The following is an 18,203-nucleotide window of genomic DNA, read 5'->3' on the forward strand; positions in this document are numbered from 1 at the left end:
CCCTGTGGCATCGGGGGCAGTTGGTGGGATCAGATGTTGCTGTCACAGCAATGGGCTGGACCAAGCCCTGAGAAGGGCAGTCAAGAGAGTTGTGCTGCTGGCAAAGTCCTGGCAAGAAAAATGATCATGCTTAACGGAGAAGGCTTTGAAAAAGACATCCAAACTGGGGACCTGTTTGGCTTTTGAGTATTTAGACAGGGTTACTGGGCTTTTTATCTGTAAGGGTGATTAAACACTGGCACATGGTCTCAAGGGCAGCAATAAAAGCCACTGCTGTTGGGGGCTTTACACTGACTGGCTGTGTCACCAAAAGGCACGGTGCTGTTCAGCTGCCAGTGATTAGGCTCAATGGGGGTTCATGTCCATCAGAGGAAGAACTGTTTTGTCTGATGCAGGAATCACAGCTTGAAACTCAGTAGCTTGTGCTAAGTGGGAACTGAGGGGAAAACGATCACGAGGGCTGCTTTTGGCCTGAACAGCTACAAGTGGGGTCCGAGAACCCACATGCTGAGCTGAACTCTCTAAATTAGGGAAGCTACATTAACAAAGCATCTCAAGAAGCCAGAAAAGGTAGCACAAGGGCAGTTCCTCCTGTTAGTCTGTGCGCTCTGAATCAGAACAGATCTCTCACTGCAGTGAGAAAACTGTTTGTATTCCTCCATCCTCCAGTTGGGCCTGGAAGATCAAATGGAGGAATGAATCAATTAATTCATTAACACAGTACATGAGGCCTGTGGAAACCCCCAGCAAGTAAAGAAAATTAAAGACTGAGTATGCAAGACCATCTGAAAAATATGCTTTTTTGCTTGTTAATGGGAGCATTACTTATGAAAGGCATCGGTAGGCAGTTAATACTAACTCTATAAAACTATTTTTACAGTCACTTTTCAGGCCAGAAATCCAATTTAAATGGTATTTTGTGTCTAATTTTACACAACAGCATGTGCTTCCATCAAGACAAATTGTCTTCATTGCCCTTGCATATCAAACTGACTTCTTCAGTATTGCTCCGTTTGTTCAGGAGACACCCTATGGCGATTCTGCTCCCTTTGCATCTCTCTTGAGGTCCCACAGCAACTCAGTTTGGGAGGAGAGCTCTGGGGGACCTGATGTGTCACCCAGCCCAATCCTTAGTCCCTGTCTCTCATATCCCCCTAATACTTAGCTCTCCCAGACTGCTACCATCCCCCTGCTATACCAGACCTGGAGCCCTTTACAAGCCTCAGTCAGTGCCTTTAGTGTTGTCCCATTATGGTCTCTGGGTTTCAGTCCTGGGTTTCCCATGTTCCCTGCTGGTCATCCCCATTTCATAATTATTCTTGCTGGTCATCCCCACTTTGCTGGTCTGGTACACTGGCCATGGCCTCATGCTCAAAGCCCAGTGTCAATTCTAATTCTGTGCTTTGTAGGCACAGGTCCTTTGGCAAGCTGGTGGGTGAGGTTGCTCCCTGTTACTCTCACATTTCCACTATTGGCATTTCCAGCTTTACCCATGAAATCCTTACTGTAGTGCCTCTGGCTTTTCCTGTTCATGCCTAGCTTGGCATCGCTCGGCTCCACGTGGCCCTGGCGCCAGCTCTGTATGCTGTTGTACAGCCCAAGGGTGCGGCGTTTGGCTTTGCGCACAATGTGGCAGACGTATTGGAAGATCTCCTCGTAGCAGTCTCCCGGCTCCATGTAGCTGGCGACAGTGCTGGACGAGAGGTACCGGGCCCGCTGCTCCTGCATCAGCTGGTGCTCCCGCTGCTTGGTCTCCGAGAACTGTGTGGCAATGACCACCAGGCACAGGTTAATCATGAAGAAGGAGCCCACCTAGTAGCAAAGGAGAAGGAGGGACAGTCAATGTCAGCCAGAGAAAGAACGTGCAGAAGGGGGAAAGAGGAGAGAGGAGGGAAAAGTGACTGGAGGCAGACAGAGGAAAGGGAACCATTCCGTGTATAGAGATGGGATTTCAGAGGAAGTTGGCTAAGCCTGTTTTTGAGAACTTGTTCAATGTCATTTCCATGCAGAATTTAGAGCTCTGAACTGAAATTCAGGAAACACAAGCCCTACTTTTGGCTCTTTTGGCAGGCTTCAGGACCTTTAGCATGTCACTTAGAAGTTACCTGTAAACAGTTTGATGAAAACTGGACTTTTTCTTTCCCTCTCCTTTCTGTTAAGCAGAAGGTGGGAGACAGAGGACTAGTTTGGTAGTTTGGTTGCTTTCTCCTCTGCTTGCTCTTTTACTACTGGAAAAATCATGCACTGTCATTTATGGTCTTCAGCTCCTGGAGGACATGTCAGTATTTTTGGAACATTTTATTTATTTCTACCATTTACACCTTAATTCACCATACTGGGGTATGGCACTTGGCTGAAATGAATCAGCTCTTGAAATCAAAGAGGAGTTAAGAAAAACTAATGACTTTGAGAAGGACACAAAATAGTCTGGCAAAACAGTGCTTCCTTGCTCATTTTCTCTTCTTCTGATTCTTCTGATACCAGGCATGTTATATTAGCTCTTATTTTACTTGTCCTCCAGCCTAGGTAGGATTTACTTTTCAAACACAAAACCAGTCACAACCCACACCCCCAACTTCTTAGAAACAAAACAAAATACTCAAGTTCTTCCTATTCTCCATACAGAAGTCAAAATGTCTATGAGGCTTATTTCACACCTTTGCATGTTTCCTTTAAGCTTCCTTTGCCTCAGTTTTCCTACCTGTGAAATAGAGCAAATATTTCTCGATGCTGAGAGATCTGGAGGTAAAAATCTCACTCTGTGTTACATTATGAAATTACAGATTAATATCCACTAGGAGATCTATCCATTACACTTAGGATAAAACTTGGGCTTCAATTTGCTGAGAATTTCACACATGAAAGGGCTGGTAACCACGTTCAAAAACATTCTCAAAAGCTGTGATGCCTTGATTGGTGCCTACTCCCCGTAGAGCTGTAAGTGGCGATACGGCATTGATAAAACGCAAAATCTGATCTCTGAACAAGGACCACATGTCTGTATTGCTCTGAAATGGACTCTGCAGGGCAGCCTCTGGGAGGAGAGGAAACACCAGCTCAAGATTTCTGCTTCCTCTGGACTAGGGAGCATCCCTGCTAAGGGACATCCTCACACTGTGTTCCTCCTGTAAGAAGCCACACAGGACCCAGTCTCACCTCCCTGTCTCACCTTTCCAAGCAAAGAGCTCCGACACAGAGCTGGATCCAGTCCTGCCCTTATCTTCACACATCTGTCCCTCCCCAGCAAAGGGGAGAGGGCAAGCAAAGGTGATGATAATCTGACCCCAATCTTTATGCATGGAAAAGGTGGAGGTTTTTTCAGCAAGTGCCCCAGCTTGTTTTTCCTATCCAAGCAGCCTTCCCCTCAGTGCACAGCCCTTGCCACTCCCCCACCAGTTTGCTCACTTGGTTGTCCCCTTCTCTTGCACACAGATGCCCAGCAGCTCTGAACGGCAGCTCAGTGTAGTGGCTCTCAGTATTTCAAAGTCCGTGCTAGCATCTGAATAAGCCTTTGAAACATGAAGCCCTTCCCCAGATTCATTATATGGACAATAAACTATCTCAAAACAAAGGGCCTTTTTTTTCCCCTCCTCCTCTCAGCACCCTTCAAAGCTGTTCTAATTCTGTTTCCCTTCATCACTGAACTCTTCTTTTCCCTCTCCTCCTGCCCATATTTCAGCCTATTTTCCATTCAGCTTCTGTATGTGGCCTTGAAAATTAAAATGATGCCTCATTCAGATTCCTTCGCCTTCCCCCAAGATTTTTTCTAGTCCATGATGTCTTGCATGTTTTCACTGATGAGCGCATGACTGGGAATCCAAATTCTTCTCTGATGCACTCTCCTGCCCTCTTCTCCCCCCAGCACCACATGACGCTCACACGGGCTTGCCCATTCTGTTATCTCCCTTGGGTGCCCTGAGTGAGGCAGGGTGGGGAGCTGGACATCAGCTGTGCACGCGTTTCTGGAACGCTAATTGTGACCCTGGCCGGGACGTTGCAACTTTCAACAACTCTAAAAACAAGAAGCGATTAAGATTTGCAACACCTTCTCTCTAGGCTACAAGTAGAGGAGCTGAGGGCAACAAGATGCCCTCAGCAGGGTCATGCTGTAAGACTGAGGTTGAATCTGGAGGGGAGTTCAGGTTTCACATCACCAAGCCCTGTCCTCACAGGCACCATTTGCTGGGGTCTCCCACCAGATGACCAAAAAGGGGAGGAGTGGGAGGACTGGATATGGCAACTAACCCCAAGTCCTTAAACCTCTTACTAGGAACATCAAATGCAAAACAAACGAGCTTGTTTAATCCTTAAGACGACAGGCAAGTCTATAAACTCTAAGGCTCCGTTGAGCTTCACGCTGCCTCCCAGCTAGCAGAAGGACAGGAAGGGTCCCAGATGGCTCATAATTGAGCAATCCATCTCAGCTAGCTGAGCGGGGAGACCAAAAGTGTCTGACATGGAGTCAGACAAAGCATCTGACAGAGGCAGAAGGTGACCATTGATTCAAAGCCCCAACATAGGAGTCCCATTCAGCCCTGAGGCTGAGCTGTACGTTGATTAAGCGGAACTTGGCCTTGCTTATCCCAAGGCTTGATCCCTGTTTCTGCAATGGCTAATAAAATCTGACTGGTGCTGGAGATGCTGACTTACTTGCCCATTATTTTATTGCTTATGCCTGGATATACAGCTTGTCTTCTGAAACCCTCATGTGTAAGCACAGAGCACTTCAAAAAGGCCACAAAGTGCTGCAAGGTAGAGGCCAGCCTGAGAGTTCAGAAGATCTTTCCTTAGTCCAGGAGCCACACTAGTGGCCAAGTAGCTGGAGAGGTGACAAAGAGACAGCTAGACCTCAAGCAGGAAGACCCAAATGAAACACTGTCTTGAGAGGTGAAAGCTGTCCTTCCTTCATGTCACCTCCCTGTTCTCTGGCAAAGGGGAAAGCTATTTACAATTTGCTGAATAGGTAAAATGCTTTTACCAGGTTGTTCTGCAAGGTCACTCTGAGTGCAAGGGTCAGCCAGCACTCTTCCCCTTGGGGGAGCACATTTACACAGGAGTCTTAACTGTGCTGGGAATATATCCAGGTGGTGGAGCCTTCTTCCTGCCAGATGAGCAGTAGCAGGTAATGCCCTTATGTAGGTGTTTAAACATATCTCTGTGAGGGAAGGAGAAGTCACGGATGAAAGCATGGCTCTAAAAAAGAGGCTGCAGAGATCTGGCCCTAGAAGAGTAAGTTTGAGCCAAGGCTAGGATGCATGTGGAAAAGCAAAGGTTGAGAGCTTGAAGTATGACTGTCAGAGCAATCCTGCTTAGAAACCCAGGCCTTTCGACCATGGAGAAGGCGGGAAGGATAAAGGCTGGAAGGACTGTGCTTCATGAGACTTGAAGAGGGGTTGTCATTTCTATAAGAAGACTCAGAGGGAAAATGAAACCAAGTGGTTGCAAGTTCACATTGTGGTGTTGCTGTGTGCTGCAAAAGATGCATTACACGTGCAAAGAGGGTAACAGAGAGGCTAAATACTTTCTTGGTGTAACTCCACCAAAGGCAAAGGAAATATCCCATCGAGCATATGGCTCCTTTGTTCTGAGCAGTCCCGAGTAAGTTGAGGTTCATGTGCTCTTGTGTTTGATGGAAATAAACCTACATGGCTTCTGCAAACGAGGAGGGAGTGTCTAGAAATGTCAATGACACTCCGCAGTAAAATCTCAGGTGGAGTGTTTAATTGAGGGTTTTCAGCCGCCTGCTAATTCAGAGACAAAGTTTGAATCACTGGGAATCCACATGAGGTGAGCCAGCACTAGAAGGATGCTACTGTTTAGAAACCAAAAATATGCTGACAGAATTTATGTCGTTTGGAGCAGGGGGTGAGGGGCAGGTTTTGGAACTGGCCTGTGCGAAATGGGCATGCCCACCCCAAAGGTTAAACACTGACTCTGCACAGTCTTCTCTGGCTCTGGGAGAGACTGTGTCTGAGGCCAGGAGTAAAGTCTGTGCCGAACTGCACATTGTACAAACCTGTGTATCCTGGCCATGCTGCTCAAAGTGAAAATGCAAGTAGGTGCCAAATATCTGTTGCATGGTGGGAGATCTGAACAAACTTTATGGGAAATAATTGTTTTCTGAATTCACAAAAAGTAGTGGATGTTCAGTTTTCCTTTGGTAATAGAGCTGGGGGGAGCTCCCCTCCCATCCTGTGCAATCGTACCTCTGCACTGTCTCTCCTTGGGGCTCTCCAGCCTCAGAGTAAAAGCACCATTCCTCAAAGCGTATCTCACCTCTGCTGTCCTGGCTCATGCTGCAGCCCACAGGGAATAGGTCATCTTTCTGTTTTTCTCTCCTTGTCTTTCCCTTGTGATGGTAGAAGGCAAAAAGGCAGGGAGAAATCAAGGATACCATGAAGATTCAGCTTTTTCGTAAGTTCTCTGACCTGAATGGACCAGCAGATATTATTTTTTTTTGCCACTCCGCTTATGTACAGACTGCAGAATTTCTCCCAGAAACTGGATTAAGGTTTGTTTGCTCTTAAATCATTGTGTGTCAATTTGAATTTAAGCTAGAACCTGTGCCAGATGAATCCGTTAGTGTTATTGGGTGACTGCTTCTAGAGATCCTATTTCTAGGAGGGCATTGCCACATAGGAGAAATAGTAGGTGCAGAGCAGAGTCTTAGCCATGTCCTTTCAACAGCCCATCCAAATGCATATAGGCTTTGGAGATACACACTGAGATCCTTTCTGGCTAAGTGACCTAGAACTAAACTGCATTTAGGGTGTACAGATTTTATAATTTCCATAATCCATCCTAGATCTCTCCCTTCTAGTCTTGACCTTGGTCTCCTTGTGGGAAAAGCACAAGAGTGTTCATAAAAACAGAATCCTTCCTTGTTAGAAACAGAATATTACCTCCACAAAAAATGCACTTACATGTGGAAGGCTTGAGGAGTGGAAGAGGCAATGGCATCACATTTCTCACCTCTCTCTTCAGACACCACCAACAAATATCCTTACAGCAAAGCAACCTTCAGCCTTCACTTGTATAAATCCACAGGGATTATAAACTGCTTATTAAGTTCTCACCACGGACACACTTCTCTCTTTCCATTCCCACCAGCCACAAGTGATCTCACACAGCCAGTTTACATTGGACTGTTGACACTTTCGGAACAGCAGCTCCTTTTTGTTCATGGTGAGGAAGCAATTCATAGAATCGTAGAATCATAGAATTGTCTAGGTTGGAAGAGACCCTTGGGATCATCGAGTCCAACCATCTACCCTACTCTACAAAGTTCTCCCCTACACCATATCCCCCAACACCACATCCAAACGTCTCTTCAACACATCCAGGGATGGTGACTCAACCACCTCCCTGGGCAGTCTATTCCAATGCCCGACCACTCTTTCTGTGAAAAATTCTTTCCTAATGTTCAGTCTAAATCTGCCCTGTTGGAGCTTGAAGCCATTCCCTCTTGTTCTGTCATTAATCACCTGTGAGAAGAGACCAGCACCAACCTCTCTGCAGTGTCCTTTCAAATAGCTGTAGAGAGTGATGAGGTCTCCTCTCAGCCTCCTCCTCCTCAACCTAAACAGTCCCAGCTCCTTCAACCGCTCTTCATATGATTTGTTTGCTATATGATCATGTTTCAGCATGACAGACCCTGAATCTGACAAAAATCTGAATCTGAGACCCTGAATCTGAGAAATCCAGGTGCTGCCAAAAGCCATAAAATATGGCCCAAGAGTCACTCAAGAGCTTGAAATGTATAAAGAGACCAAGTAGGAGGGCAGATGCAGAAATGGTTTTCTGTGCTTTTGGGCCTATCAGTTTGGGGAATTTACTGTGACAGGAGATCTCCAGATGAGAATATTACCCTACACTTGGGTATGTGTATCTTTAGGAATCAATCCTGAGCATATTTTTTGAGTGAAAGAGAATAAGCTGGCTGACAACTATGTGATCCTGCCACCGACTCTTGGTGAAAATCAACTAGCTGGGTTCCCGAGATTTCTAGAAGAAATCCAGGTAAAGTAGTTTGCTACTTTTGCAGCGTCCGTGCTGACCTAACACCTGTCCTTTTGTAAGGTCTTGGCTTACAATGCTGACAGTCATCAAGTCTTATACTTACAATTATCAGCAAGATAAAGTAGATAAAATTGTAGAATGAATGGGCATCCATCACGTAGTACATGATCTCCACCCACCCTTCCAGTGTGATCACCTGCAAAGACAAACAACAGGAGAAACAGGAGGGAAGTGGGCTTCCAGAGTTCACTCCTCAGTGTATACTGGCAGATACTGGCAGGGCTGTTGCAACCCAAGGAAGGTGAGAAACAACAGTTCATTTTAAGGAGGCCAAATTTCCATTCCAGGAAATCAGCATGGTACTGCTTGGTGACACTGGCATACTGTCAAAGCCTGTGAGATCATGCTAGTCCACAGCAGGAATATTTCATTAAAATAGTTCATTTCCCTGGATCGCAGTGGGAGAAAACCTGCAGCACGTTTCTGTGCCCCTTGGACTGGACACCGCGTACAGCCGGTAAAAAAGAAAAAAGGGAAAGATTTTAGCTCCCATCTGCAACACGTGCTGGGAATTAAAAATAAATAAATAGACTCCCTTGGTATAGTGATCTGGATTGAAGGAAAAAACAGCACAAGTCAGCCTGAAGGATGTAGCTCATTTCAGCATAGGCCTGGAACAGCTCTATGTCCACCCCATCTTCAGGAACAGCGTTTGAGGTGTGCTCGGTCTCTCTTGTTAGAGTAGTTACAAGGCCCTTTTCTCTAAGCAGCTGTATCACACCCTGCAGAAGCCATCATGGGATCAAAGAAAGACAGTTGGAGAAAAAGAAAAACAGCTTGAGCCTTGTTAGGAGGCTAACTGGGTCTTACCTGAAATATCACAATCCAGGCATACCCAATGTTGTCAAAGTTGATGGCACCCTTGTGTGGGTTGGCGTTGCCTGTACGGCACACGTTGTAGTACTGGTTCCAGTTGACACACATGCCACTGATGTTGAACTCCTGACGGACTGAATTGTAGTAATAATAATCGTCCTTGTCCAAACAACATTCATGGCCCCGCTCCTTCAGTGGGGGTATCTCGTGACAGCCCATAATTCCATTGTCGCCTGACAGCGAGCAGATAAAGGGCATTTCATCATCTTCCTCAGGTTGGTAATAAGGGGGCAGGACAATGTCACCTTGTCTGTAAGGATGAAAAACCACAGTTATAAAGTTCCTTAACAGACAGTTTCCCATCAGTGACACTGGTGGAGCTGGGAGCTCCCATCCTGACACAGGGACTGCACTGGGTAAGGGATTTCCATGTTTATTGCCTCAGGAGAGGGCAAGGGAAGACAGGGCTCCTGAAAAACAGGAAATTTCCAGGGTGGGTCCCCAGTTTTCAGAGCTTTGCCTGCCATAGATCACCCCAAGCCAAATTACACAATCTGCTTTCACCCAGACGAAGGAAAACTGGAATGTAGAGATTTGCATTCTGATCACTCTCCCCATTAGCATCAAAGCTAAATCAGATGCAGTGATATTAAGGAAGTTCATCAGGCTTTACTGTGATGTGCTCATGTATGTAACCGTTGATGGACATGTTTTATAACATTTGGCAGAGAACCTTCTGTACTTCTAAAAAAAAAAAAAATACAGTTCATGCATAATTAAGGTTGCACAGCTAAGCCTTAAAATCGGGAAATGCAAAGTTAAAATTGACTTAACCTTAACTTTGACTCCTCCTTGACAGTTGGCATTATGGGTGCAATGTTTCATGACAAGTTCACGTGCCTTTTTCCAAATAATGCAAGCACCTTCCAAATGCATGAATAATTAAAATCATCTATGCTTGCCTAGCTGCAGATGAGCTGATGATGAGAAAAGTGAAAGGTGGAGATTTAAAATTTTCCATTAAAATTTATCTGGTGCATTCCTTGCAGTGCTACAATACACAGCTTTCACCATCTCATGAATGCAGACTTTTTCACTAAGTATCATTAGAAGAGGACAGGTGTTGATGAAAAAGAAAAGAGAGAAAGTCTCTGATTCTAAACTAAGTGGGACTAAACCACAAAGATCTGTCGTTAAACATCCACATCATTGGTGAACTGGGTGCCCACAGACTTCATCTCTCTAGTAATGGCCAGCCAAAGATTTTCTAATATCTGTCACTTTGCAGGCTGTGGCCCCGATTCACTTCTCAGTTACATCAACTCTGCATGGATGTAATTACACTCATTAAAGTAGTACCACTCCTGATTTGCATACAGGACAATCATCCTAAACATTCGTTTTTCCCTAAGGAATATATAAACACAGTAAATGTCTGCTTTAAGCAGCTCCTACTCTCCAACCCCACTGCTGTTCTGCAGATTGTATTTTCACACTTATTTTTTTTCCAATTTGAGATGATCTAAAGCTTCAGAATTGTTTAATCAGTCTAAACTGATCTACAGCCTTAGGTTTTTTTAAGCAGTCTAAACTGATAGGACGCCTGGGATTAGCGTACAGTTTTAAGAAGACATTTTAAAGCCTGAAATGTGCTAAAGCCAGAAAGTCAACAGGAGGAGCTGTGGTCTGGAACTGCTGCTCTGCTCCATGGGAGGGTAATTGGAGAATTCATGGTGGGCAGGAGCTTTTCCACCCCACCTTCTCTGGGGAGGAGGAGAGCCTTGATCTGCAGGCTTCCCCCAGCTGCCCCAGAATAAACCTCAGATACCTGTAATTGACCCCTTGTGTGGCTCCAGGCTCTTTGCCAAAACTGCCCACATTTACCCATGGGGTTTTTTGTCCTATTGAAGCAGCCATTTTTGGCTTTCAGGTGCTCTCACTTCTACTAACCCAGCTGCAGGACACCTCTCACAACAGCTCTCCATCCCCTCCCCATGGCACCTCCCACCGGCAATTCTGCTCCTGATATTTTCCAGTAACTTTCCCATGTCCTTCCAAAGCCTCCAGAAGTAACGCATTACTCTCCAAACAGTGATCTCAGCTCCACCTCAGAGGTGCCAACAATGTCCCTGGAAGCATCAGGCAGCGCTATTGCTTTCCATAAGACTCCTCTTGTTGTTTTTTGAAGAGGGAGCAAGTCCAGGAGAAAGATGGTGTGGCAGGTATTTCAGTGTCAACTATCTCCGGGAGTAGGAGCAGCATCTTGAATCCCTGGGCACGGCTGGGGGAGGCAGCAATGCTAACCTGTGCCTTGGCCAAATCCCAATGAGCCCAGGCATCTGTGGACCATGAAGACAGACTAAAACCAGCTGCTTCTGCCCTCCCTCCCTTTCCAGTAACTGCGAGACATGGCCAACACTCTGCATGGTATCAACCTACAGCCATTTGGAGTAAGCGATACACAGAGAGCCAGGCTGCAGAAGAAGAGACAGCAGGGAAGGGGAAAGAGAAATGCCCCTGGAAGAAAGGAAGGGGACATCATCTCCCAGGCACTCACATTGTGAAGTTTTCCTCCATGAAGCAGCGGTTGCGGAGCAGCCCAGCCCACAGCTGCACCCCGATGATGCCGAAGATGAAGAAGACAAAGAAGCAGAGAAGAAGGACGTTCCCCAGCATGGGCAAGGTGTCCAGGAGCAAGTTCACAAGGATGCGCATGCCTGCAGGGGGAGAAGAGAGCCAAAAGGAGCAAGTGTGGGATGGAGGAACAGAAAGGGAGAAAAGGAAGGGAAGAAGAGGGGAAAGAAAGAAAAATTTAGGAGCCATAAAAAAAAAAAAAGCCACACAAAGATAAAAGCAGACTGTCGGAAATTAATTACTGCCCAAAGCAGGCTAGATTTATGATCATTGCCCTTTCTTGTCCTAACCTCTACTGACAGGCAGCCAGCAGAGCTGCTGCGATGCCGTGATCTCTTAACCTTAGGCCTCCGTCTGCAGCAGCGAGAAGAAAAGGGAATGAGAGTTCTGTTACCATCAGCTATCTGACTGATATCCCTCCCCCCCCCTTCCCTGCAGAAGGGCAATGGAGTGAAAACTCTGCCCCAAAGGTGCACAGCATCCTCAGACGTCTCAGACAGAAAGTCATCCCAGTTTGATGACTGCACGGTGCAAACCACGAGAACTGCATCGACGGCCCAAGGCCAGCCCGGCCAGCAGGATGGATCTTTCCAGCACACACAAACAACTGGCATAAATTGGTCTTCTCAGTAACAGTCTTATCAGGAGACAGTCATGGAGACCACACTCTTCTCTCGTCTAGTCCTCCAACCCCAACAGGGCTGGAGCATGCAGGTTGTGGGCACAGACTGAAACGTTGTTGGCACAGTGCCTCTGGCCTTTTTTTTTTTTTTTTTTTTTTTCTTGTTTCTAATTACCTAATGAATTCTTTCTATCACTTCAGTTCTCCCTGGCTCTTCAGCTCACATAGCCACAGGTAGGGGTAAGGACTGGCTTGTTTCTCCACGGAGCTAATGGCTACTCCTCTGCTCTCTAGGGATGGTGAAAGTCTAAAAATCCTTATGAGCATCACTGTACTGCCTTTACCCCTGCATACACCTGTTGCGGTCGTCTCTCCTTGCCTCCATGGAGGTCCCTTCCCCAGGGGCTCAGAGAGTTCCTTCACTGAAGATGTTCCATGTAGGCCAGCAAATAATTAGCTAATTAGGTATTTATAACCAGTTCATTACTTCAGATGGCGGTGGAAGGGGAAAGAGGAGGGGAAGATGAGATTAGGATTCTCTGACAGCCCTTTGAGGCACAAGTTAATCCCCTTTGTGTGCCCAGCGCCAAGTAATTAGCCACACAATGCTGTGCATTACGCTCTATCTCTGTTCCCTGGGCTGCTCACACCACGGAGAGGGGAGGGAAGCGGTGCCTGTGGGGGGCATGTACTCGTGGGGGCACGCAGGCGTGGGGTGCACGCACACAGAAGGGGAGGAAGAAAGGTGCCTGCTGTGGCGCATCAGACCGGTTTCACTCAGGAGGGAATGTTTTGGGGACGGATGGGGGTGGGAGAGACAGGAGTAGCGGTTGCAAGTAGGAAATGTGTAGGAAGAAGAAGATGCTCAAGGATGGCTACATGGGATCATGAAGGACAAGGAACGATGGCATTAGCTCTAAGGCCAGGCTGTGGAGCAGCAGCTAAGCCCTGCTTGCCTGACCGCCCAGCTGTGTCACTGGTCACCGGTTAAGGCAGTTTCTAGACGGTACATCAGTAACTCAGCAGTGCAGGGGCGCAGCTCCAGCCGCTCGCTGGGGATCGCGGACATGCCATGAGTCACTGATAGCTTTCTGATCTGTACACCAGACAAAGCCCAACAGCACAGCCTCAGTGACCTGCTGCCTGTCGCTGTGACCTGCCAGGCTCTGGAGCAACACTCAGCACAACACTTCGGCTTTAAGGCCACACACTCTCACTGCAGCGCAGCGTATTCCCAGCATTAACGCTGCTTCACAGCACGAACTCGGTAGTTCCCATAAACTGTCCTGGTCAGTACATTAGGGAAAGCCAAGCGATACGGGAAGCTGTGCCAACAGCGCTGCAAGAGGGGGTGATGTTTTTCAGATCAATTGATCCTAGCTCCATCACAGAGCAGAGGTCGTGGGAAGAATGAGACTGCCCTTACACTGAAATGCAGAACAGATAGAACAGACATCGCCACCAGAATCTTGGAGATCACACACTTGTTGGGTCAGAAATTTCAAAAATTGGTTTCGTCCATGTTCCAAGGGAAGGCAAGTGACGTGCAAAGCTTGCCTGCCTTTTCCGTGGAAGCATCCTGCCTGCCCATACATTCTCCATCCTGACTCTCAGAGCGGGTACTGATGGTAGAGGATTGTGCCATCCACAGCTCCAGGATCATAGCTATTGCCGTCATGCTAGGCCCTCTGGGGTACCTGGGCCCATAATCTGAGAACCAGCAGGTGGCCTCATGCCAGGCAGGTGGCCACCAGGCAGGTAGCCCCAGCACTTGGCATCCTTTCCATATCACAAAGAATTTCAGCATTGTTGGGTTCCATTTCTGAGTCCAAATGAAACCAAATTTTTATTTTTAAAATTCTCCCAGTTGAACAGTCATCCTTGTCTGCCCATTGATGCTCACTGTGGATATGAGATTGGCTCTTCCGAAAGCAAGAACACTGAAGCTACACCCATCCAAACATCAGTTGCAACTCTCCTATGGGCCAACGACCTCTAAAACAAATCCATCGCTTCACTTTGTGTAAAGCCTCTTTTGCTTCCTACCCTAAACGGCAAAGCAATTGCTCTGGGAACCCATTTTTCACCAGCCACATCAGTTTTCCATCAAATGGGCCTCCTCTGCTGAGTTCACCCAGTTAGTGCAGCTGCTTCAACTACTACTTCCATATGGATGAAAGGCACAGTGTAAATACAAGCTCAGTACCTTTGTTCTCTCCATTGTTAGCCTCCCCTGCTGCCTGCAATACTCATGCCAGAGTCCCTGAGGCCCGTCCTCTGCTGTAGCATTTTGGCAGTGCCCCTCCTGCACCTGTGCCAGCCCCTATGGGCACTTTGGGGGCAAGCCCTCGCAGCCTCACTGTCACCTCCTGAGCTGGCAGCCCTGTGTGGGTCTGTCCATGGCTGGGGCTTTGGAGTCCCTTAGACTCAGGAAAGGATGCGCTGGTCCAGTAGCCATGACAGGGCATCTGCTGTGGTTCTCCAGGGAAGGACCCTCACTGCCAGATGTGTGAACGCTTTCACGGGCAGGAGGGGGTGAGCCACACTCAGGCAGGACCCACGGAGCAGTGTGTTTCAGGGTCTGCACAACCTGCCCGGGAGCAGGTTGCAAACAGTCCCTGGTTACTCAAGCACTCATGAGGTGTGCAGGAAAGAGGGAGAAAGGCTGAAAAGCGTAAGGATGGAGGGTGATATTTACTGCAGACCCTGGTGGCTGAGATAAGAAGGCCTCTAAAGCAGCTGCAAGGCAACGGAAATGGGCAGAAGGCATATTTGTCAGTGCAGCTTTGGGAACATCCTGCCCTGGAGATCTGGAATTCTTTTCCAAGAGGCCTTTGCCAGACAAGTGCCCATTGGTGCATCTTGCATAACAACTTCTGGAAGGTGCTGGAAAGCCGGTTCTTCGGCAAAGTCCTGCTGCTGCCTCTTTCCTACCTTCTGCCGCCTCTGCCTGCCTCGCTGCACCTTTACTTCTCTCTCGCTGTGCCTACATCTCCTCTCTGCCTCTGCACTGCTCCGCAGCGTACGTGAGCACATCTCCCGTCCTCCCTCCTCACTGCTGCCTTCCCCCACATCCCCGTTTGTCCTTTACCATTGGCAGAGCAGAAGCCACGCTGGCTCACAGCAAGGAGGGAATATGAAAGGGACAATGACCTTTTCTGAAGCAGCCTTTGAAAAAAGGAGACGTTCCCGAGAAGAGAAAGGAAGAAGGGCCAGGCAGTCTGGAGGAAAAGTAGGGAGGGAGAGCATTGGTGAAGCAACATTCAGCAACCAAACAGGCTCCCAGGGCATCAAATATGAAAAGGTTTTGCTCTTCAAGGAGAAGAAAAGCTAGAAACATGAAATATTCATGAGTGCCAGGTGTGGGCTCTGAAAGGCCTTTTCTCTTCGCCACTCACCCTCACGAGGAGACCAGGGGGAAGGAGGAAACTAAACCGCATTGGCTGTGGACATCCAAGGAAGGATGTCACAGAATGTCACAGATGTCTCACGAAACAATGCTCAGATAATGCTTCCCTGCTGCTCACCCATGCCCTTGGGCAAAGGGTGGGGAAGGGTGCTCGATGGGACCTTGCCGGCAGGGTTACTCCTGGTAGGATATCCTGCAGGAGCAAAGCCAGGAGTGCAACAGAGACGCGTTCACCACTCCAACACAGCAGTGGATGTCAGGGGGAAAGTACGTTGCAGGGATGAGGAGTGGCAGGAGGGTGGGAGGAGTGCCGGCGAGCGAGCTGTCAGAGGGACGCACAGGGCTGAGCAAAGCCAAAAGACGAAGCGAAGTCACTGAACTCCCTCCTGGTTTCAGGCACAGCAAATCCTCTGCTTCGCCCCGGCAGCATCCAGAGGCCCTTCCTGACAAACTCTGCAGATGCTCCAGTGACCGCAGCTCCCTCCAGACACTTGCCATCAACCCTGGTTAGCCTGGCCGTCACAGCTAAGCAGACTCGCCTGGCACGTGCCAGCCCCGGGGAAAGAGCGGCGGCGGTGAGCAACTGGGGCAGGGCTGGGGCGGAGGCGAGCGCCGGGCAGCCAGAGCCAGACACGCAGCGCAGGTGCGCCCGGCCGCTTACCACCGCCTCTCCTTGCTCCTGCCCGGCATCACTCTGTCGCTTCTTCACCTTCTCTCCTCCTGCCTCTTTCCAAGAATGAGGACCAACAGCTGATTCACTCCCCAGCACTAATCATCCCGCGATCTGAACAGGGGACTGGCCCAGGAGAGGGTGAAAAACCCTGTTCTTTTTGGTTTCTTCTATCTCACCTGCCTCTGAGGCTTTTGGGTCCTCCCCAGCTCTACAGTGAGGAGCAAAGCTAACGTGTGCAGAGTCAATCGTTCCCTTGCTTAGAGTAAACCAGATGGAAGAGAACATAATTCTCAGCACCCATCTTATCTGCATCATGGGCCAAGCCACCAATTGTCATTTTAACTGGAGCAAAAGCAGATCTCTTCCCTATCAGCATTTGTGCCTGTAGCTGGCAGGACATTTTGCAGAGTGCAGAGACCGAAGCATTGTTCTGTCCCTCAGCCAGGCAGCTTGTCCAAGCTTGCCTTCTTTCCTTCCTCCCCTGCCCCAGGACACATGGCAGTCCACCCAGCTAGCGTGGGGTTGGCAAGGTTTTCCTATGCATGTTTCTTTATGGGGAATTTTCAGAACTGAGGAACCATTCCAGCAGATAGATGGTATTTTGCAGAGAGGACACAAGGAGAGCTGCACCTTTCTTTTTGTGGTCAAGCCCTGTCGGTAAAATGATCTCAGTTTGCGTGCACACTACAAGCTGGTGGTCCAACTTGTGGCCCTCCTCACTGGTCTCTCGCTGATCTGAGGCTTAGCCGTCTTTTCACACACATTGCATTCATTTACATTAACTAAAATGCGGGGCCAAACTACTGCAAAGAGAAACCGATCAGCTGTGTGTGCAACAGTAGATGCACTGCCAAGTTCATCTTTATTATAACCCACAGCTTCCCTCGCCACCCGGATCTTTTTCTCTTTGCCGCATTTCTCCCAGCTGAGGCCTCCCCTGCAAACACACGTGTAAGCGAGAGGAGCTCGGCTGGAACAGCCGGTGTGCAGCTCCAGATGCCTTCTCCTCAAGCTGCAGAGGCGTCCTCACTCACATTGCAGACTGTTACCCCTTGCTTTGCACCAATGCAAGAGAGAGCATGTCCAGATGGTTGGTCTGACCCAGGTTAAATGAACCCTATGGAAAAATAGGTCCAGCTCACCGTACGGGGTAGTGAGAGTTCTTAAACCACTTCTGCCACTAAGGAAAACCTGCCCCAGACACAAACAATAAACACTGGCCTTGTCCAGAGGTAACCAAAGTCTTTTTGCTGATCTCTCTGTCAGGTTCCCAGAGTGTTTGTAGGATATGTTTAGGTAGGGTTGGGCGTTTTGCACTTACAGGTTTTCAGCACGATCCATAGTTTAGGAGCACCGTTCAGTTCCTCAACACCACGTCACTCTTGCCAACAAGCAAAGCTTTCAAGCACCTCTGACTGGCTCAGACACCTCATCCAGCTCAGCCTACTGATCATAGAATCATAGAATCATAGAATCAGTGAGGTTGGAAGGGACCTTTAAGATCATCAAGTCCAACCATTAACCTACCCTGATAAAAACACCACCACTCCTAAACCATGTCCCTAAGCACCTCATCTACCCTTTTCTTAAACACCTCCATGGATGGTGAATCCACCACCTCTCTGGGCAGCTTATTCCAATGTTTAATAACCCTTTCAGTGAAAAAATGCTTCCTAATATCCAATCTAAACCTGCCCTGACATAACTTGAACCCATAATGACCTAACCTCCAATTATCCAAAACTTTGTCACTTCTCAGCTTGACCACAGACACTGAAAATATCAAAGCATGACATTTTCAGCCCTTATAAAGCCTTAGCCAGTACAAAAAGCTGTTGCTCGTTTCCTCAGTAGCATGGGCGCGTCAAGCCTCACCTTGGTGCAGTGACTTCCTTTAGGATACTGAATCAAGTTCAAGCGTTAAGTGTCCTCGGTCCTTACCTTCAAAGTGATCCTTAGCTTAAGCCCAA

At 48.0% G+C, this 18,203-nt stretch overlaps 1 protein-coding gene across 1 annotated transcript in view; it reads right to left on the reverse strand.

The window, feature by feature from the left end:
• Positions 1–18,203, reverse strand: part of CACNA1I (calcium voltage-gated channel subunit alpha1 I) — a gene marked incomplete at both ends in the record, with an annotated part of 167,979 nt that overhangs the window by 43,566 nt on the left and 106,210 nt on the right. The window contains 5 exons of the mRNA XM_082498610.1: positions 8–108; positions 1,506–1,812; positions 8,123–8,215; positions 8,890–9,205; positions 11,453–11,612. Of these exons, the coding sequence (XP_082354736.1) occupies positions 8–108; positions 1,506–1,812; positions 8,123–8,215; positions 8,890–9,205; positions 11,453–11,612 (977 nt within the window). The remainder of the gene's footprint in view (positions 1–7; positions 109–1,505; positions 1,813–8,122; positions 8,216–8,889; positions 9,206–11,452; positions 11,613–18,203) is intronic.

Source organism: Vanellus vanellus, assembly GCF_965231255.1.
Source record: "Vanellus vanellus genome assembly, chromosome: 1".
Classification (NCBI taxonomy): domain Eukaryota; kingdom Metazoa; phylum Chordata; class Aves; order Charadriiformes; family Charadriidae; genus Vanellus; species Vanellus vanellus.